The sequence below is a fragment of the Mesoplodon mirus genome (genome assembly GCF_964341445.2).
Source record: "Mesoplodon mirus genome assembly, chromosome: 14".
NCBI classification, from domain to species: domain Eukaryota; kingdom Metazoa; phylum Chordata; class Mammalia; order Artiodactyla; family Ziphiidae; genus Mesoplodon; species Mesoplodon mirus.
In genome coordinates, this window is record NC_138990.1 from 50,000,728 (window position 1) to 50,023,299 (window position 22,572).

Below are 22,572 nucleotides of genomic sequence, written 5' to 3' on the forward strand. Positions count from 1 at the left end.
CAGGGGAGGTCCATAAGGCCCTAAGCTCTCGCCAAATGCCAGGTAATTGGGAGGATGAGAGCAAGCACAAGGGTAAGTGGAGACCTGAGAGACACCAAGCTCTTACATATCCCTGGCTGACTGGAAACCTCCACATATGCACAGGGAGACCAGAGAAGATCCAACAGAAAGCAAAGGAGGCAAACTTGAAAATTTCATATGTGCTCCCCAAAACATACACAATCCAGCAGCAGAGGGTGAAAGGTATACAGGCTCAACATGTTTAAGCACAACCTCCAAACAAACAGTAGCTAAGCACTAAGCAGTGCAGATACAGGGGTGAACTCTAGAAAGCCAAGGTAAAAAATATAAATAAGAATTTTTTAAAAGCTAAGGAGATACATCAGTAGCCAAATACTGTGAGAGAGACAAATTTCACACATAAAGTCCATGAAAGTTACTTTTAAAAAAATTAATGAATGAAACAACCACCACCACCATCACTACCACCTGCAGAAAAAAATTAATAAAATCAGAATAAAGTTGCTATAAAAAATGGGCAGAAGACCTAAACAGACATTTCTCCAAAGAAGACATACAGATGGCCAAGAGGCACATGAAAAGATGTTCAACATTACTAATTATTAGAAAAACGCAAATCAAAACTACAAAGAGATATCATCTCACACCAGTCAGAATGGTTATCATCAAAAAATCCACAAACAATAAATGCTGGAGAGGGTGTGGAGAGAAGGGAACCCTCCTACACTGTTATGGGAATGTAAATTGGTACAGCCACTATGGAGAACAGTATGGAGGTTCCTTAAAAAATTAAAATAGAGGGCCTCCCTAGTGGTGCAGTGCTTGAGAGTCTGCCTGCTGATGCAGGGGACACGGGTTCGTGCCCCGGTCCGGGAGGATCCCACATGCCGCGGAGCAGCTGGGCCCGTGAGCCATGGCCCCTGAGCCTGTGCGTCCGGAGCCTGTGCTCCGCAACGGGGGAGGCCACAACAGTGAGAGGCCCGCGTACCAAAAAAAAAAAAAAAAATTAAAATAGAGCTACCATCTGATCCAGCAATCCCACTCCTGGGCATATACCCAGAGAAAAACATGGTCCGAAAGGATACATGCTCCCCAATGTTCACTGCAGCACTGTTTACAATAGCCAAGACATGGAAGCAACCTAAATGTCCATCAACAGAGGAATGGATAAAGGGGTGGTACATATATACAATGGAATATTATTCAGCCATTAAAAAGAATGAAATAATGTCATTTGCAGCAACATGGATGGACCCAGAGATTGTCATATTGAGGGAAGTAAGTCAGACAGAGGAAGAGAAATATTGTATGATACCGCCTATATATGGAATCTAAAAAGAAATGATACAAATGAACTTATTTACAAAACAGAAACAGACTCACAGACTTAGAGAACAAACTTACGAATACCACAGGGGAAGGGTAGAGGGGAGGGATAGTTAGGGAGTTTGGGACTGACATTACACACTGCTATATTTAAAATGGATAACCAACAAGGACCTACTGTATATAGCACAGGGAACTCTGCTCAACATTATGTAACAACCTAAATGGGAAAAGTATTTGAAAAAGAATAGATACACGTATATATATAACTGAATCACCCTGCTGTACACCTGAAACTATCACAACATTGTTAATTGTTAAATGGTTGCCTGAGATTGAGAATGGGAGCAAGAATTGCCCTCAAATGGACACAAGACTTCTTTTTTGGGTGATAAAAATTGTGTTTTAAAACTAGATTGTGAGATGTCTGCACAAATCTATAAATTTATTGGAAATCAGTGAGCTATAATCTTATGTGGATGAGTTTTACAAGATATCACTCATATTTCAAACTTCAATAAAACTGTTAAAAAAAAGAAGAAGAAGAAAGAAAGAAAATCCATCTTTGCCACTTGCAAACTGTGCTACTTGCACCAGGTTACTTAACCTATCCTAAGCCTCAACTGTCATCAGTAAAAAGAGTTAATAAAATCTACCTTGCAAAACTCTTGTGAGCACTTCAGTAATGTAGATGAAAGTTTTACCCCTTCTTTTTCTGTCCTATACCTTAACCCGTGCTGCAGAAAATTACTATATCCAAGATGTGTAACAAACAAGAATTGAAATCCCAGAACCAATAGCGAAGCACTCTCCTTAAAAACAAACAATATGGGCTTCCCTGGTGGTGCAGTAGTTAAGAATCCGCCTGCCAATGCAGGGGAGATGGGTTCAAGCCCTGCTCCAGGAAGATCCCACATGCCACGGAGCAGCTAGGCCCGTGTGCCACAACTACTGAGCCTGCGCTCTAGAGCCTGTGCACCACAACTACTGACCCCACGTGCCTCAACCACTGAAACTAACGCATCTCAACCACTGAAACCCATGCACCTAGAGCCTGTGCCCTGCAACAACAGAGAACTAGAGAAGGCCCGCGCGCAGCAACGAAGACCCAATGCAGCCATAAATAAATAAAAAATTTTAAAAAACAAACAAAAACCCAAACAAACAATATCAGGACTTCCCTGGTGGTCCAGTGGCTAAGACTCCGCACTCCCAATGCAGGGGGCCTGGGTTCGATCTCTGGTCAGGGAACTAGATCCCACATGCCGCAACTAAAGATCCCGCATGCCGCAACTAAGATCCCACGTGCTGGAACAAAGATCCCACGTGCCGCAACTAAGACCCAGTGCAGCCAAATAAATAAATTAATTAATATTTTTTAAAAAACAAGATCACCGTATCACCAATGCTCTTAATGGTACAGAGCACAAAAAGTCTAAATTCTAATGTAAAAATTCTAATATAAAAATGTGAATTTGTAGCTAACATAGTTCTACAGTTAATGCTATAGTTAATAACACTATTGAATATTCAAAACTTGCTAACAGTAGATCTTAAAAGTTCTCATCAGAAGGAAAAAATGTGAACTCTAATATGAATATTCTAAGTAATAAGAAAACAATTTAAATGGTAGTATTTTTTACTTAATTAGTGATATATAAGTAACTGAAATCTTAAAATTGATGACATTTTAAACTAGATGAAATACTGTATACAAATAGTTATTTGCTTATTCTTTCTATGGCATTAATCTGAATATTTCTCCCCTGAACAACACTGATGAACATGAGAATTTTCTTCTCTATACAAATTGTTCCAACTTCCCAAAAATTTTAGAAGCAGTCCAGAGCTTCTCAGGTGAGAATTAAAAAAAAAATCATAGGTACTTCCCTGGTGGCGCAGTGGTTAAGACTCCGTGTTCCCAATGCAGGGGGCCAGGTTCGATCCCTGGTGGGGGAACTAGATACCACATGCATGCTGCAACTAAGAGTTTGTATGCCACAACTAAGGAGCTGGCAAGCCACAACTAAGGAGCCCGCCTGTCGCAACTAAGGCCCAGTGCAACCAAATAAATAAATAAATAAATAAATAAGCCAGTCAGAAGAAAAATTATTCTTATCCCTAAGGTGCTAAGGCTGTTGCCACAATAATATCCCTATATAATTTACTCTCCTCTCCTTTTTTAGCCAGAAAATATGCATAGGGAAAAAAGAGGACAAAACATATGTAAATATAAAAAATCTTTACTCTGATAAAAATAAAATACATCCCAATCTTCTCAAATGTCTTATGCTATCTCTTGCTCATCCTTTTCATGGTCATAGAAACTAAAATTATTCCATTATGACCAACAAAGAATTTGTACTTATTATTCCAGAGATTCTCCATGTTCTATCTATAATTCTAAAAAATGCTCTCTTCCGGATACAGGTAATACTCAAAAGGAAACTTCTATGTTCATGAAAAAGGGAAACTGGGGAAGGGGAAGAAAAGGGAAAGGGACAAGGTAAACTAGCTGTCAATGACAACTAAAATTACCATTTAAGTCATTTATAAATCTTTACTGTTGGATCAAGTAAGTGAATCTAATGAGATTATCAAAACTAATTTCAAAGGTTATATCTTTCTGAATTTCCATTCCAGTAGGAATACTGATTAGAAAGGTTTTACAAGAGCAGGCATATTTCAGGTACCAGAGAATCGTACTAAACTCTGTTTTGGAAACTCAACCATTTGAAGCAAGAGTCCTATGATAAATTGGTCCAAGTCTGCTGTCAGAATTATAGAGACATTCTAGTATTTTGAGAGAAACAAGTCAACATTTATTTCCATGCCCTATGCTCTCCTAAAATTATACCCGGGTTTACACCTAAAACTTAACAGCTTTACCATCTCTGATAATTGTATACTCTTAGGCCTTAAACTTGCCTTAAAATTATCTTACTCTACCACATAGAAATATTTACCAAGTTTTGCTCATTCTAACCTTTAAATGTCTCCCATAATCTGCTCAGTTTGCTAGCCTATCCACCACTACGTTAGTTCTAAGCCCCCGTGATTTCTAAACTATTTCTACCAACCTCTTCCAATTCTAATCCATCCTTCACAGTACCATCACACCATCAAAGAGTAATACTCTTATAGTCAAGTTCTAATCATCTCCCTCTTTTGCTGAGGAACTTTTACTAGCTCTATACCAATCACGGAATGAAATACAAATATCTTAAAATGACATTCAATGCCCTTCATAATCCTGTCCCAACCTACTTTCCAACTTTCTAATCCTGGCCCTCTTACTCTACACCTCTACAAAGTTACCTATTCAAATGTCTCCAGTCCCACATTGGTATCATATATGTGTGAAAAGTCGGATAAGGTATAAGATAACAGGAAGTGGCAGGACCAATATCCAACTAAAAACATTCATATCTGTGAAAAAACTTTTTCTAACTATGCAGGCCAAACAAAAAACATCTACAGACAGACCTCAGTTACTAGCTCGGCCTTCTGCAACTCCTGCAAGCTAAGTCAAATAATTTTCTGTACTTAAAATAAGCCCTGGGCTTTCTTACTCCTATACTTGGTAGTTACAGCACTCCCTTTCCCTCAAAAAATTCTGCCCCATTCTGTGAAAATTATAGCCATCCTCAAAGTCCACTCAAATATCACCTTCTCTACAAAGCCTTCTGTGCTCCCCTAACTCAGCTATCACCTACATCCCCCCCCTTTTCTGTTCCTATAAACTCTTCAATCGTACTTATTACATTTTGAATTATATTACATTTATTTATATACAGTTATCTCTCCTACTAGACTATATGATGAGGAAACACACAATATTTACTTATTTTGTATCACCTGTCATTCCTTGCACAATTAGGCAACTCTACTAATACCGGAAAAATTCAGATTAACGAAAATTTTTAAATTTTGAGAGTAAATGTCATCTTAAAAACCATCAAATCTTTACATCAATAACTAGTAAAACTGAAGGGGGGGGAATTACGATTATGGGCCAAAATGAGTTTTGTTTATTAGCCTACTTAATTACTCCCCATGAATAAAATACATTATTCTTAATCTGCGATTAACAGCCACATTGGAAAAGGAGTCTCTTGTGTATTCCTGAGAAGGTCACAAAGGTAAAGGAAAAGAAATCTTTTTTCCAACCCAAAATAACAAGTTTTAAATAATAAAATCAGGGACTTCCCTGGTGGTCCAGTGGTTACGAATACGCCTTCCAATGCAGGCGAAGCGGGTTCGATCCCTGGTTGGGGAATTAAGATCCTACATGCTGTGGGACAACTAAACCTGAGGGCCGCACTACTGAGCCTGTGTGCTCTGGAGCCCGTGCGCCACATCTAGAGAAGAACCCACATGCCACTACTAAGACCCAATACAGCCAAATAAATAAATTAATATTTTAAAATAAATAAAATAAAATCAGAGCTATAAACTGCTAAAAAGTCCTTCTGAGACAAGGAAAATGATATAGGTCATAAACTCATATCAACATAAAAGAAAGGAAGCACATTAGAAAGGGATAAAAGAATGTAAAATAACATCTTTCGTTTATTTCATTTTATTTTTCTTATTCTTAATTGATCTAACAGATAACAATTGTTCAAAATAATTATAGCAATAATGTGTTTGGTACTTATAGCTTATGAATGATAACAATGTTATAAGGGACAGGAAGGAGAAATCGGGAATACTCTTGTTATAAGATACTTGCACTACATGAATCAGTACAGTGTTACTTGAAAGTACACTTGCATCGGTTGCAAATGTATGTTGCAAACTTTAAAGAAACCACTAAACAAAGTAAAAAGAAGTAAAATCAATATACAAAGAGAGGAAAGAAAATGAACTCATATTAAATGCTCAATTAAAACCCAAGCAAGAAGAAAAAGAGGGGAAGACAAAAAAGAATAAAGAACAAGGGCAATGAACAGAAAATGGTAACAAATATAACAGATATTAATCCAAGTATATCGATAATCTCTTAATAGGTGAATGGATACACTGTAATACACCCATAAAATGGATTATTATTCAACATAAAGAAAAATAAGCTACCAAGCCATAAAAAGACATGAAGGAATCTTGAAAATATATTACTAAGTTAAAGAAGCCAACCTGAAAAGGCTACATACTGCATGATTCCAACTACATGATATTCTAGAAACTATATGACTATGAAGACAGTAAAAAGATCAGCAGTTACCAGGCGTTGGATGGAAGCAGAGAGGGGGGAGAAGACGAATAGGTAAAGCACGGGGGATTTTTAGGGCAGTAAAACTATTTTACATGGTACTATAATGGTAGATACATGACATGAGGCACTTGGCAAAACCCATAAACTATATAACACAAAGAGTGAACCCTAATTAAACTATGAACTTCAGTTAATAATCATGTATCAATATTGGTTCATCAATTATCACAAATGTATTATACTAGTATAAGATGTTACAAATAGAAAAAAAGTTCAGTTAATAGTAATTAATACCATACAAGGCATCTGACATTCTCACTCAGGGAACTCAAAATTATAATTAATACAAATAAACACAAGAATTACAATAATTAGGTTTAACAATCTGGATAAACTATATAAAATCAAGATTTTCTAAATATATATAATGGTATAAGTACTAAGTTACCAAATCCTAACCATGGTGAATTTCTAAGATTGGCTAGAACCTGAAACATAAGATGAAACAGATTTAAATACACGGTACTGTGCTTTCAAGTTGCCCATGTTCCAAAATATTAGTAGTAACAAAAAGCATTATATGGCTAAAAAGATAATAATGATATTTTTACAGTAAACATGAACATTTTTATAGGGTCATATTTCTCAAACACTTTGAAAGTTACTAAAGAACTCTATTTACTTTGCACATTTTTCTGAACAAAAAAAGCATTGAAATTAGGGCAAAAGAATTGTTCTTTATCTTGACGGTGGTGAATATTTACAACTCTGCATTTATCAATATTCATAGACTTCTATGCCATAAAGAGCATATTTTACAGTATGTAAATTACCCCAGAAATCAATTAGAAATTTAAACTGTAAATAGAGTAAATGGGAATGATACAGAGAAAGGAATAAAAGGGGCAAAAGATAACTGAACAGAGTAAAATGCAAAGAAAAAGAAGAGGTGGGATCATGTTGTTAATTTTAAGAGTGAACAGTTTTTTTCAAGATAGACAATTTCTACATATCCAAACTTAACTCTCTCAAACGCAATTATATGCAATACTAAAAACTACGTATTTCAATCATAAAGATAATAAATGGAAAAAAGGATCAGAATAAAATACTTAAGATATCATCTCCTATTTACACGTTTTAATTTTCACAAAAACATGTGTATGTATAAATCTTATACATATATTGTATATACACAAACATATGTTAGCATATCTATAATAATTTTTACTGTCAGTAAACACTGGTTGAGGAGAAGCAAAGAGGCTTTCACTGCTCATTTTGTACTTCTTGATGTCATTTACACTTTTAAACCATGTACATCCATTTTTTAAATGTCAACAAAATTAACTGAGCAAGGGGATTATGGGTCATTTTATGTTTTCTCCTCTATAACCTCTAATGAATATCATTTTTAAATCTGTTTAAAATAACAGAGAATTATAAATAATAGATATTTAATTGTTTAACCTGTAATAATTTTTTATAGTAGTGAAAAATGAGGGAAAAGTTTTAAAATTAAATGATCAATTGAAGTATTACAGAGACATATACTAGAAAGTCCTATGTATACCCAATAAAAAGGAGTTTAAAAAATGACATGGAAATAGGTTCATGATATGAAAAGCAGTTAATAAAAAAAATCTGATCTCATTTTTGGAAAAATATTTAATAAAAGTATTAAAAATAGATTGTTATTAATTTATTCAACAATTAATTATTGAGATCCTTTTGTGTACCAGGTACTGAGATGGGTACAGAAGATACAGGGTAGACTAGCTGCCCTGGAGTAGGGAATAGGTTAGGGAAGTACCAGAGAAGGGAGATAAAGAGCTACTTAACTGCAGTGCTACTGTGGTAGGTCGTCTACATATATAATCACCAAAATTCCTCCCACTTCTGAATGCTCATGCCACCCCTCCCATTAGGTATAGAGCCAATTTCTCCTTCCCTTTGAACCTAGCCTTCCAACTTACTTTGCCAAGTAGAATGCAACATAAGTGATACTGTGCCAGTTCCAAGCCTAAATATTAAGAGGCCTAGAAGTTTCTACTTGTTTTCTTGTTACCCTGAACTGCCACGTACTTCAGGATAGCCCAGCAGGAAAGGGAAACCATGTGTAGAGACAGGCCCTGAAGGAAGAGTAACAATAAGTGGAGATAGCACCAAGATGAGAACTAAGGTGCCCAGCAGACAACCTGCATCATAGCCCAAACAGAAAGTGAGAGCACCTTGGAACATCTAGCCTAAGTCAACCTGTCTCAACTGGCAGCAGATAAAATAGAGATGACTGGTTGCCACTCATCCCTAACCAAATTTCTAGCCCAAAGAATCATAAGCAAAAAAAAGGTACTTTAAGATGATATGCCATGCTGCAATAGATAACTGAGACCAAAAAATGGTACCTGGAAAGTGTATTACTGTAAGAGAAACCTAAAAAATATGATATTGGCTTTGCGGACACAGAGATAGGTGGAAGTTGAAAGGGCAACAAGGAGCCTGGAAACTGGATGAGCAGTAAGGATACTGCTATAGGAGGTTAGAAATAGGGTTATCCATATTATTTACTGGGAGAACAATTAGCATAACTGTCATATGACGTAACTTAGAAGATTAAAAATACACATAGTGAATCTATAGATCTAGCTAAGGAGATTTCCAGACAAAATATTCAAAGTGTCAATGGCTTCTTTATAGCCAAGTATGAGAAGGTACAAGAAGAAAAACATGAGCTAAAGAATTATAAGCAGAATTTAAAAGAAATATTTCCAACCAGGAGTTGCTTGGCTGGAAAATAACTGTTTCTCATCGCTAGCTTCTATAGACAGCAGAAGACTGTCAAAGAAACAGCACAAGGACAAAGATCAAATCAGTGCTACCAAGAACATGGGCTCAGAGGCATCAAATCAAAGCACATCTGTAAAATGTATTAGGAATTCAGGAAGACTTAAGACAGTGCTTGTATACCCTCTCAGGCAGGTAAAAGGGCTTCTAAGAAACTCCAGGCCCCTAACTTGAGGTCCAAAGTAGAAAAAAGCCTGTCTCAGAAAGAACTGTAGATGTGACTTTTGTCTAATGGAATGCACTTATAATCTGATGTATAGAAAACCCACAAAGTGTTTAATGGAGTTCAATCAGTTTGTACTAAAAAACAAAACAAAACACTGTTCCAAATGAAAAGACGCCTTTAGGCTCTTAAACTGTCACATACATGAAGCAGACTAAAACTGCTACTTAGATGCAAACAAGGCCCATTTCTTATGGAAAAGTAAAAATGACTCAGAGAGGAGAGCCAAGAGCAGAAAGGATCCAGTCAAGAGCTAAGAATAATACAGGTCTTCCTCAACTTACAATGGGGTTAAGTCTCAATAAACCCACTGTAAGTCGAAAATACGTTTAATACACCTAACCTACTAAACACCATAGCTTAGCCTAGCCTACATTAAATGTGCTTAGAACATTTACATTAGTCTACAGTTGGGCAAATCATCTAACACGAAGCCTTTTTCATAATAAAGTGTAGAATCTCTCATGTAATTTACTGAATACTGTACTGAAAATGAAAAACAGAATGGTTGTCTTGGTACAGAGGATTTTAAGTGTACTGGTTGTTCACCCTTGTGATCACGAGGCTGCCTGGGTGCTGCAACTCACTGCCACTGCCCAGAAACATGAAAGAGTAAGCATACACATTGCTAGCCTGGGAAAAGATCAAAATTCAAAATTCGAAGTACAATTTCTGCTTAATATGTATCACTTTCACACCATCAAAAAGCCAAAAAATCTTAGGTGGAACCATCGTAAGTCAGAAACCATCTGTAATGAATTATGAAGCCACTATCAGACAACAGAACCAAGCCATAATCAAGGATATTTTCTATTTCCTGGTTAGAGTTCAGAATTTCTTTGGACCAGAGACTACTACATGCTTCCCATTCTTTCACTCTGCAACGGAAGTAACTATTGTGCTTTACTGTCCTTGTCTCAAAACTGTATACTGAGTGTATTGGGAGGGTGAGGGGGAGACTTGCCTTCTTAGTTCACAGGTATCCAAATCAAAAAGAGCTATACCCAAGGAGCCTCATCCATATCCCAACCTAATGCAGATCATAAGATAACAGACTTCGAACCAGAGGTCATAAATGGATAAGATTTCTGGGCATCTTAGGAGAGCTGGGGTTGTCCTCCATGTTGGAGAAATGTGAATTGTCCACCAGAGGAAGAATTGTGGTAGTCCATCTGCAAAGATGGCTGCCAACAATTCCTCCTACTCCTGTACACATATGCTACTCCTCCTATCAAGAGGTGGCATCTATTTCTCCTTTGAAAAACAAAATGCAGGGCTTCCCTGGTGGCGCAGTGGTTAAGAGTCCGCCTGCCGATGCAGGGGACACGGGTTCGTGCCCCGGTCTGCAAAGATCCCACATGCCGCGGAGCGGCTGGGCCCGTGAGCCATGGCCGCTGAGCCTGCGTGTCCGGAGCCTGTGCTCCGCAACGGGAGAGGCCACAACAGTGAGAGGCCCGCTACTGCAAAAAAAAAAAAAAAAAAAAAAGAAAAACAAAATGCAGTTGAAATGATACTACATAGTTTCAGGCCTAGGCCTTAATGGGCCAAGAAACTTCTGGTTTTGTTCTCTTGTTATCCAGAATCACCATGTAAAGAAATCCAGACTATCCTTCTACAGAGAAACCAAGAAAATAGAAAAGCCACGGTTGGTAAACGAACAGGCCATCTAGAGAAAAGATGAGGTGTCTCAAGTAAAAGCCAGCACTACGGCCATCTTGGATCCTCGAGGCCCACTCCAGCCCTCAGTCAGTATCTTGTGGACCAGAGCAAGCTATTCCCTACTCAAACTCCTGATCCAAAAATTGTGAGCAATAAAATAGTTATGATTTTAAGTCACTAAGCTTTGAGGCAATTTGTTACTCAGTAATGAATGACTGATACAGATAGTGAGCACAGCAAAGACTACAAAGGAAAAGTACTGGGTACTTTCTAAGAGTCAGTATTAGGAATCCTAATGTAATCTGAGATGTAGGGAAGGTTTTCATGAAAAGTGATATACTTAAAAGTGGTTATTTAACACTATTTAATAGGAAATTATGAACAAAAATTTTGTTCACTGGTTTCAAATTTCTATTTTCCTAAATTTCCACATTATGCCTGTTTTACTTCTGAAATAAGAACAAAAATGTTATTTTATTAAAGCTTCCTTAAGGATACTGTTGGCAGTTTATTGGTCCTATTGTATTGAAATTTATTAAGTCTAAAATATATTTTCTCATGACAAAATACGCAAACATTTCAGCAAATAACAAAAGTTTTCTACTGTCCTATGTAGTTGAAGAATGGGATGTTCTGATTACACTAGGATTCCAAAAATTAAACAGCCTATATTGGTTTAATAACTTCTAAAGAATTAGAATGTATTAAAACAATTAACCTAAAATTATACTGCTTATAATTTAATATCACACTATTTTTGGAAACTTCTTCAGGTTTATGTAATTCCTCATAGTTATCATTGTGAAAAGATGTGGATAACATAAGACTGAGAGAAGTAAATAATACTTTGATAACAGAATTAAGAGTGGAAATAACCCCCAAAACTGCAATTATGGAATAAAAGCAACATGGAAAAATTAAACAGAAGTAACTGAAGAGACAAACACATTTAGGGTTAAAAAGAAATCAACCACAAAAGTACAAGAGGAGAAATAATCCAGCTTAACAGTGTAAAAAAGCCTTGGGGTTTGAGCTGACCACAAGTATATCAGACAATAGTAAGGTAAGCCATATCAGCATAATAACTGCTTAGATAATCTCAGACTTCATTAATGCATTTAATTGACAAATATTTACTGAAAACCTATAATGCACTACTTATTTTCCTAAGAGAATACAGTAATGAGGACCAGAGAAGGAATAATCTCACCATATTTAGAACTAGTCAAACTACATATGGAATATTAAGTCCATATAAAGGAAATGGTTGAAAAAATTAGAGAAATGTGACCTATAAAAGGAAAACTTCCTAATTTGAATATTGCCCTAAAAGAACAAAGAAAGCTCTTAAAACAATTCTTTCATTTTACCAAAATAAATTGACTACTACGTGACAGGCGATGTGCTAGGCACTGGGGTATAAGTGGAAAACAAAATAAATATTGTCCCTGTCTTCACTCTACTTATAGTCAAGTGAACACCCTATTACTAGAAGACCTTTTAGCAGGTACCAAATAAGAATCTGTCAAGCACTTTTTATAAAAGAGATCTCTTTTAAAACAGATCTATATTATATTTAGATAATCTCTTCTATTATATATTATTATACAATAATCCCTTTTATAATAGAGATTCATGTACTTTGATTAAGGCTGAAATAAATTACCTCCAAAGTTACTTCCAAATCTAAAATTTTATGATTATTTACTTATAGCACTATAACATGAAAGAATGTAATTGTTACTCTGAGATAAATGAATGTATAATGAATAAGATAACAGGCAAATCAATACACACAAACACACACACACGGGTTGTTGTTGTTTTTTTCTTTTAATATTTCTACCTAATAAGACAACCATGTCACTTTACACGTTAAGCCTTCACAGGCAAACTACTCAAAACCAACTTCAATCCACATTCAGAAAATCAAATCCCAAATTTTTATTTCATTTCAACAAAAATTTTAAAACTCTTTACCCTAATGATTATCTCACCCTAGTTAAAATAATTCCAAAGAAATTAATATCCATGATTTCTCTGGGATTTCTTATATTAATATACCTTTCCATGGCTTTAGCTGTATAAGGCAAATGCATTTCAATACTGTGTTCATCTTCATCTGTCTGCAGAGACATTCGTTCAAACATTCCTGTCTTCCACAGTTCTCCGTAAACTAGAGATTTCAAAATATAGTAAAACAAATATATTAATGTATATCCTTACCCTGTGAGACTCTACCCAGTAACAGAAAACTACATGCTTTGGCAAGAGACAAAAAGCACCACATAATATTCTCCATTTTTAGTTTAAAAAAAAGGAAAAAACAACTAGCTTCTTACATACCAGACAAAACAGTAAGACATGTAATGATTTATTCAGCACTTTCATATGTTACATAGTTACATAAAAAATAATAATTTAAATTTTTCTTCGGCTCCTTTCATTATATCTAAAATCACCTCTGAGTCTAAGCTTATCCTTGACCTTATTCAATCAGTAGATACTAACAAGAACAGTTGATTAGAAATCTTACTGAAATATGGAAAAATCCCCTGGTCTACTTACTCATGAGGTTAACAATATAGTTTCTGAGTTTTGTTTTGTTTTTTAATACAATGTACAGACTTATTGTTTTACACCTCAGGTTCCTGTCATACTAAGAAAAGAAAATTCCTACTGAGAATGCTATTTTCCTCAACATTAAAAATTAAGCTCGTGGTATAGACTGGAATATAAATTTACCACAGTACCATGCCTTAAATAATCTTAAAATTTTAAAATGATTTAGTAATTCAGATCCTTCTGATGAATTACACTTAAAACTAGATATTATCAATATATAGCAAGAAAATGATGAAATATGTAAAAAAAGATATAAGAATATTTTAATTTTATCATTGAACAAAACCAGCATTTTTATAACTACATCCTTAAATGGATTTACCAATATCAAAGAAACGAACAAATAACGGTATGACTTTTTTTTCTATAAAACTATACCTGATTAAAAATCCTCCATTCCTCATTGCCAGTCTATCCAAAACCAAAATTTTCTAAATGCCCCAACAAGGTTTTAAAACTAAAGCATGTCCTGGAGGAAAGCGGAATTGGAATGAAGGTCGTAAAAAGGTACAAACTTCCAGTAATAAGATAAGTAAGTACTAGGGATGTAATGTACAACATAATAAATACAATAAACACTGCTGTATGTTATATACAAGTTGTTGAGAGTAAATCCTAAGAGTTCACATCACAAGGGAAAAAAATATTTTTTTCTATTTCTTTAATTTTGTATCTATATGAGATGATGGATATTCGCTAAACTTATCATTTCATGATGTATGTAAAGTCAAATCACTATGTTGTATAACTTAAACTTATGTAGTGTTGTATGTCAACTATATCTCAATAGATCTGGAAGAAAAAAATAAAAAATTTAAAAGCATTTTAAATATATGAAAAATGTGTACCCTAAAACCATTCCAGGGAGTAAGGCTAGTAATATTCCAGTTTCATTAATAAACTATATCCTAACAACAAATTGCTAATACTCTATAATACTTAAAACCCCAAATTATGAAACTTTAGGCCTAAAAATTCAAGAAAAAGAGGTGATCATTTCCTCTGCAAATCGCTTTCTTCATTCTACAGAAGAATTTGTTGCAAAATTTCTTGAAACAGTAAAAACACTCAACGTACTTAAAATATAATTTGATGAACTGGAAGGATACACATCAAGTTCATGAATGCGGTTACTTTTGGGAATGCAAATTGACTTCAGATGAGGGCAAATTCTGAGTCAAGTGTGGATGATAAGTACATGAGTATTTGTTATAGTAGGTTCTGTATTGTTTGGTATTTTTTAAATTATGTACAAAATGAGACATGATTAAATAAAAACTGTGATTTCTAGAATTCTATTTAAAAATCAAAATAATAATTAAAAAATAAAATAAAAATCAAAATAATAGATATGTTTTAAAAATAAAATGCACTTAGATTTATGTGGCACCCTTCTTGCAGAGTTTCACAACTATGGTCTCAATTTTTTTCCCCAAAAAAATCATATATGAGGATATAAAGTCATTATCACCATTATCCATTTACGGTGAAGTAACTGGTATACACGGAGGAAGACTAACATGCCCAAAATGTTTCAACAAGTTGTTGTGGGTACCAATTTCTTGTCTCACGGTACAACAAGTACATGGTACTTCCCTGATTATAAATGTAACCACTACACTCCAAAGACTAGCGGATCTGACAGATTTTTGTGGCTGGCAGAAAAACTGTAGTTGTCTTTTAGGCATATGGAAGATTTTCTTTCTTAGTTTTTGTTTTTGCAGATTAGTTATAACAAATTTTATTTTTACAATTCAAATATTACTATGATACTCATACTTTTAATTGTAAATTAACATATAATTCCTATTTGTAAAAACTTCAGCTGTTTACAAACTACAAAATTTCTATATACTTACTCTTTTGGTCAATACGAAGGTCATACAGAGGTGTCCTATATATATCCACACTGGAAAGTGCACATCGAGAAAGGGGCACATGATGAGAAGGCCCAAGGATGAAAATTCTCCGGCTAGGAGATATACAATAAAAAACACAGAACAATTGCACTTCTACACAAACTTTATTAAATAAAAAGGAAAAACAAGTAATTTTTTAAAATTACATGTAATATTGTTTTCCTTGATTGAGTTCATTACCTACTGTTATATGCTAAACTGTGTTCTCTTGAAATCATAGGTTGAAGTCTCAACCCCTGTACCTCAAAATGGAACCTATTTGGAGATAAGGTCTTTAAAGAGGTGATTAAGTTAAAATGAGGTCATTAGCGTGAGGCCTGAATTCAATATGACTGGTGTCCTTATAAGAAGAGGCAGAGACACCAGGGGTGCACATGCACAGAGAGGTGATCGACCATGTGAAGAGGCATTAGGAAGACAGTCATCTGCAAGCCAAGGAAGAAACCTAAGAAGAAACCAACCCTGCCAAACCATCTTGGACTTTTCCAGCATCTAGAACTGTGAGAAAATAAATTTCTGTTGTTTCAGTCACCTAGTTTATGGTAGTTTGTTATGGCAGCACTAGCAAACTAATGTTCCTACCAATGACTTGCTCCTCAGTTAATTAAGTTCAATTACTTATCTCTATCTTTTTGTTGGAAGGTCTTTAAAAGAACGATGTTTAATACCTGGGAATACTAGTTACTGATTATCTATAGTAAACCAACCGACTATGCTTAAAATCACCTCTGTATTCACAATGGCTAGGATACATAAGGTTTTTAATAGCTGTATTAATTGAATTTTAAACATTTCAGCTATTAAATAAAATCTCAAAATAACAAATTCTAAACTTGCCTACAACATTAATAAAAATCCATAAAAGTATAAATTCTAAAAATCCAAAATATCATTACAAAGAAGCATTCTGTTAAAGCTATTTCCACATTTCTTCCATGGCAGAGAAAAAAGGCATCTTGTTGAGAACTCTGTGTAATAAGCTTTCTCAGTTCCCATTCAAGTAGAAGTCATTCTCAAAAACAAAGAAACTTAACTATGTGTTATTTGCACTGTAGGCTAAAGAAAAGAACTGGGTTAAACTGTAGATTAAATCTTTACAATCCTTTTATCTTAACATCAAGAGTAAAATTAACTTATTCTCATTTTATCTCAAACATCTCTACAATCTAAATTCCAAACTCTCCATTTTCGCTGTTTCTCACGGATTCATATGAACAAAACTTTCCCCACCACACACACACACACACACACACACACACACACAAAGTTACAGAGACAAAAGAACCAAAACTATAAGAAAAAAAGGAATATATGTAAGCTATGTACCTAGAAAATTAAGTGCTACTTCATTGCTCATCTAATGGACAAAAACACAAAGACTGAGACACAGAGCTATATCTCTTTCACATCAAAAACTTGCTGGCCAAGGAATGTGTGCTTTAGCAATATATTTATTTTGACAGAATTCTATTACAGCTAAGAAAATTAACCTATTGTCAGCTATATCTTACTTGCTATATGGGGTGTTGGGGGGCGGGGGTGGATAAGAAAGATGTGGATAAGGAAAAGGTAATTCTCAGTTTAGTCCCAAAATCTCCTCAAGATGTTGCAATCCTCAAGATGTCACTCAGAGCCCACATGTAAGACTTCACTCACAGGCCATTTCTAGTCAGAAACATAATCCCTTTCCTCACCCCCACTGCTAATACTCACTTCTTGTCATCATCTCTATGATCAACTCAATAACCATTTAAGAAAAAAAAAATCAGATCTACAGATTCCTAAATGAACAAAAGATACCACTATGTTCTCGTATCTTAACAGCACATAAATATCACCACATTCTTAAAATTAAAGTTTAATGAGGGACATAGAAAATGGTAAATCTGAGTGCTTAGGAAACTTGCTTAAGGATAGGTATTATATGAATCAAGAATCAAGTAAGAAAAAAAAAAGCATTTTTATGATTGAGGAATGTATTTCTATGAAAAGAGAGAGGGATAGAATATTTAAAATCAGAACACTCCTGGGAAATTCAGAATATATAATTAAAATATGAAATGACTTTTAAAAATCAATCTAGGCATAGATATATTTCAGAGGTAAGTATAACAAGGTTCTTCTAACAGTGGCTAAAAGATGAGCGTTACTCCAGAAATAAAGACCCGAGGTCAGCTTCGAAAGCCTAATTGCCTCCTCTAATACGTGACTACTCATCTTGCTTGCCCTTTTGTCAGACCCAACCTAGATGAAAAGATAAAGTCTGGTGGGGAAAAGAGGTCCCATCAGTCTGAATTATCCAACTGTGTACCCAAAGGTTGAAACTCATCCAAAAGCAACATAGTGAAGTTCCACATTTAGTTAAGAGAGATAATAGGAAAAAAGAGATTTAGGTCCCACCAATATAAAACACTTAAAAGTGATATACCCAAAAACAAACCAAAAAAGGCTAGGTATCGATGAAAAGAAGAAAAAAGAAACTGGATATTGAACAAGTAGTAATCTCAGAATGAGTCTCTGTGTTAGCTATATGCTATAAGACAATTAATAGTGTAAATAAAAGATAATGCATTTTTCCCCCTAGATTGCTAGATCCATAAACACCAAGACCATACAAATATTTTGGAGAGAAATGTAATATAGGCATTGGAAGTAATGCCACTTTCTCTCCCTTTAATTAATTACAAAGTTCTTTGTCTTAAAAGAGTAACTTTTAAATATTGGCATATAATCACTGTTGCCATACATGTAAAAGAAACCTTTAATATAAAAAAATAGAAAAAAATCAGTAGGCATTCTTTCAGAAATAAATGTAGTTCACATATAATAATACCTCCAGAGAATCCACATTTGTGGAGTTACTTACTATGAGGAGTGTAGTCTGTACACCTAACACATGAGTTACCTGAGTGTCTGTTCTCATAAATATTCAACTACTTATACTAAATAATGGAACACAAGTAATTTTTTTAAAGTGTTTCATGGTTAAGTGGAGATATTTTAACTAAAGAATAAAATGTCATGTGGCCACAAAGAAGATTCCTTTTGGCATTCTTTTTCTGCCCTGCAAGGTTTTCTGAAAGATATGAATCAAAATCAAGTTACTATCTAAGTAACATCCTGAGTTCCAGTTTTTAATTAAAGTTTTAGTAATAGGAAAAGACTTTGCAACTCTAAATATGGGAAAGAACTTTAAAAATTCCTTAAACAGCCCGAGTACTCTTTCTAAAACATGAATCAGATCATATCACTTCCCTGCTTAAAAAGTCTTTCAATGGCTTTTCTTGGTCAGAGGATAAAATACAAAATCCTTAAAATGGGTTCTAAAGTCTCATATCAACTGGCCCCTTCTTGTGTTATTCTCCCCTCCACCCCCGAATCTCAGTACTTTATGCACACTGGTCTTGCAGTTCCTTGATGACAAGAATACCTTTGCCTATTTCAAAACTTCTTCATGTGTAATTGTTTCTTTTGCTTGGCTTAAAAATCATTTCCCCAGAGATGCCTTCTCCAATACCTTATCCACAATATAAATCCAATCACCCTGAATCACAGCAGTTCACAAAGTGTGAACTGTGAATTCACAAGAACCTTTCAAGAAGTCCACGAAATCAAAACTATTTTCATAATAATACAAAGAAGTTATTTGCCTTTTCAACATGCTAACATTTGCACCTGTAGTACAAAAGTAAGACTGGGTATACTGCCGGCTACAGTCAAGGTAACAGAATCAAACTGTACTGGTAGTCATGTATTCTTCACCTTCACCCATGCTGTATTTTTTTTTAAGCCAGTTTCATTTAATTTCATTAAATTTTGAACTTCGAGTACAGTTTTACAAAAATATTCTGTATGACAAAATGCATTCAATTTGTGGTGATAAACGCATAAAGCGCTTTTCTACTGCATACAGAAGTATGTCTCAAGGAAAAAGCATCTGTGTGATTTTGAGTTATGAGCTGAAGTAGACTTTTTTCCATGGAACACAACTTTTACTTCAAAAAATTAGACAAACTGTGGTTATTCCAATTTAGATATCCGGCAGAAATTTTTTAGAAAATGAACAAAATGAGCCTGACACTTCAAAGAAAATATTTGACATATTTGTTGCCAGTGATAAAATTGAAACTTTTAAGTGAAAATTAGACTTTTGCAAAAAGCTTCCCAATAATTAAAAATTTTTCTCATGAAACTGATGGTGATATTAACAAATGTGATTTTTTTTTTACATCGTATGAAATGTCAACATTTGAAAGATCTGCATGACTCAATGAACAAATATTTTCCAAATGTTCACGCAAGATGCTACAAAATCATGCAAAGGTAAAAGATCCATTCAAACTTTAAGGACAAAAGATGATCCTGGTTGACATGTAGAGAATGGGAAAGGGAAAGAAGAATGGAAGCTAGTGGTATCAAATTTATCCTTCTCTCTTGGACTGTTATTTTTTCTCTATACTTATTATTCCCAAAAGGATGTTTTCTCTATTTTCTTAAAGAACTATGAAGACATTGCAAATCTCAGGGAGGGCCACTTCCAAGAGAATACAACAAGACTGTCCATGATTATTTTTAACACTGAGACCTTAACACTTATTTATTCAGAATTCAATTACTATATACTAATTATAAAAATAAACTGATCACATCATCATCCATCATCCACATTTCTTTTTACTGATCTCCTTTATTGTCACCTTCTTAGTCCTTGACTCTCTTCCCTTATTATTTTTTTCCTTTCCATTCTCACTGTCCATCAACTTATTTAACACACTATTTCCACTTATATCAATATAGGCTCTCTATATATTCCTAGGCCAAATTTAATTCAGGGTACCCTTTTAGTACATATCATCATCAATAAAAGTTCTGCCAAATAGAAAAAGGTTTGGAAAAGGCTGTTATATAAACTAGCCTTGATTATGGTTGGTTTATAGGCCCAGGGTCAAATAAAGGAAGCTTCTGAAAAGCTTTACAATCTAATTTCTATTTTATTCTTCTTCATGAAACAAGTTAAAATTACACATTAAATATGTATTATGAAATATTTGTTAAAGATGTGCATCAAAACATCATAAAGGAGGCGGAGCTAACCAAAACCTCATCAATTTGGCAATATTATCATTTTATTTATTATTAAAAACTTACTAAAAATAATTTTCAATAAAGGCCTGATAAAATGTGTAGAGCATACTACATAAAAACAAAAGAGAGCAGCTTTTTTGCTTTAACAATTTGAACTAATTGCTCATAAAGGAGTAGGCTGTGGGTGAGATTTTCTTTTTAAACTCATGGCTGTTGTGAATTACTTCTGAATGATTATACTTCATCTCTACTAGTACGGGTCTAACCTAACAACATTTGACAGAATTAAAATGATCAGTTTCACCTATTCACACAGTGTACGTACAACTGGCAATACAGACTAGAACCTGACACTGGTTCACATGTAGTGAACTGGCTATTTAAATAAAATGTTGGTCAGCAAATTAAGTAATTTGGGTGGCTAATTCCAGCAGAAACTTTTGAAATTTCACAAGTTTCTTATTTTAGAGAGTGGTATACTATGCTTTTAAAGTTCACAAATTTCTCATTTTAGAGAGTAGTATACGACTCAGTCTCAATTTGACAGAAAGATTTTTTTAAGCTAATTTCAGAGCTGTCATTAAATAATTAAGAGCTAATATACTTCAAAAACCATATTAAATTCATTGTCAGATTCTAAAATAACTTAGGTACCTTATCCTGTCAATGAGAAATTATTCTTCATTCATTAAACACAACCTAACACGTACAATAAAGAATTTTCAATTATAAAGTGATTAAAATAGAACAAAGGGCTTTGAATTTTTCTTTAAAGTATTCATCTCCAGGTTTTCAAAGAAAATTTTAAAAACCAAAATATTTAACTGTTAACGTTCCTGGACCCAATTCCACTGTGTGCATTCATGTGAGTGGAAGAGGGGGCACACTCAATTCTGACACTATCTACCTTGAGATAGCATCAGATTCCACAGGTTACGGGTTCAGTCCTACAAAAATGTCCCCACATCCACACCCATCCCCCATCTCAGATGCCAGTCACAAGCCCAGGTTGTCACTTGTGTTTCTGACCAACCAGTTACAGATTGGCAATTCCAACAACCACCTCCTTGAATTTCAATTCAGAGGCCAATCATAAGTCCAGGTTGTTACCTGTATTTCTGACAGACCAGTTACAAATCAGAGGTTTAATTTGCTAGAGCGGCTCACAAAACTCAGAGAAATATTTCACTTACTAGGTCACCGGTTTATTATAAAAAGATATAACTTAGCAACAGCCAGATGGAGGAGGTGCATAGGGCAAGGCGAGGGGAAAGAGCCAGGACCTTCATGCCCTCTCCAGGCGGGCTACTCTCTCCAAATCTCCACATGTTCACCAACATGGAAGCTCTCCGAACCCTGTCCCTTTGGGTTTTTATGGGGGCTTTATTACATAGTCATGATGGCGACTGATTCAACCTCCAGGCTCTCTCCCCTCCCCAGGGGAGGTCAGGGAGTGGGAATGAAAATTCCAAACCTCTAAACACAAGGTTGGTTATCCTGGCAACCAGCCCCATGCTTAGGTGGGGTCCAAAAGTCACCTTATTAACATACAAGAAACACCTTTGCCATTCTCACCACTTAGGAAATTTCAAGGGTTTTGGGAGCTGTGAGCCTGTAACTGTGGAAAAAGACTAAATATATATGTGAAATAT

At 34.9% G+C, this 22,572-nt stretch overlaps 1 protein-coding gene across 3 annotated transcripts in view; it reads right to left on the reverse strand.

Annotated features, from left to right (window-relative positions):
- Positions 1-22,572, reverse strand: part of MEMO1 (mediator of cell motility 1) — a 134,622-nt gene that overhangs the window by 23,069 nt on the left and 88,981 nt on the right. For 2 of the 3 annotated variants that reach the window (XM_082642812.1, XM_082642811.1), the window contains 2 exons: positions 15,776-15,888; positions 13,356-13,467 (listed from right to left, as the gene is read on the reverse strand). The exons of the other annotated variant lie outside the window; for it this stretch is intronic. In XM_082642812.1, coding sequence (XP_082498938.1) covers positions 13,356-13,467; positions 15,776-15,888 — 225 coding nt within the window. The remainder of the gene's footprint in view (positions 1-13,355; positions 13,468-15,775; positions 15,889-22,572) is intronic. 3 annotated transcript variants of the gene reach the window in all.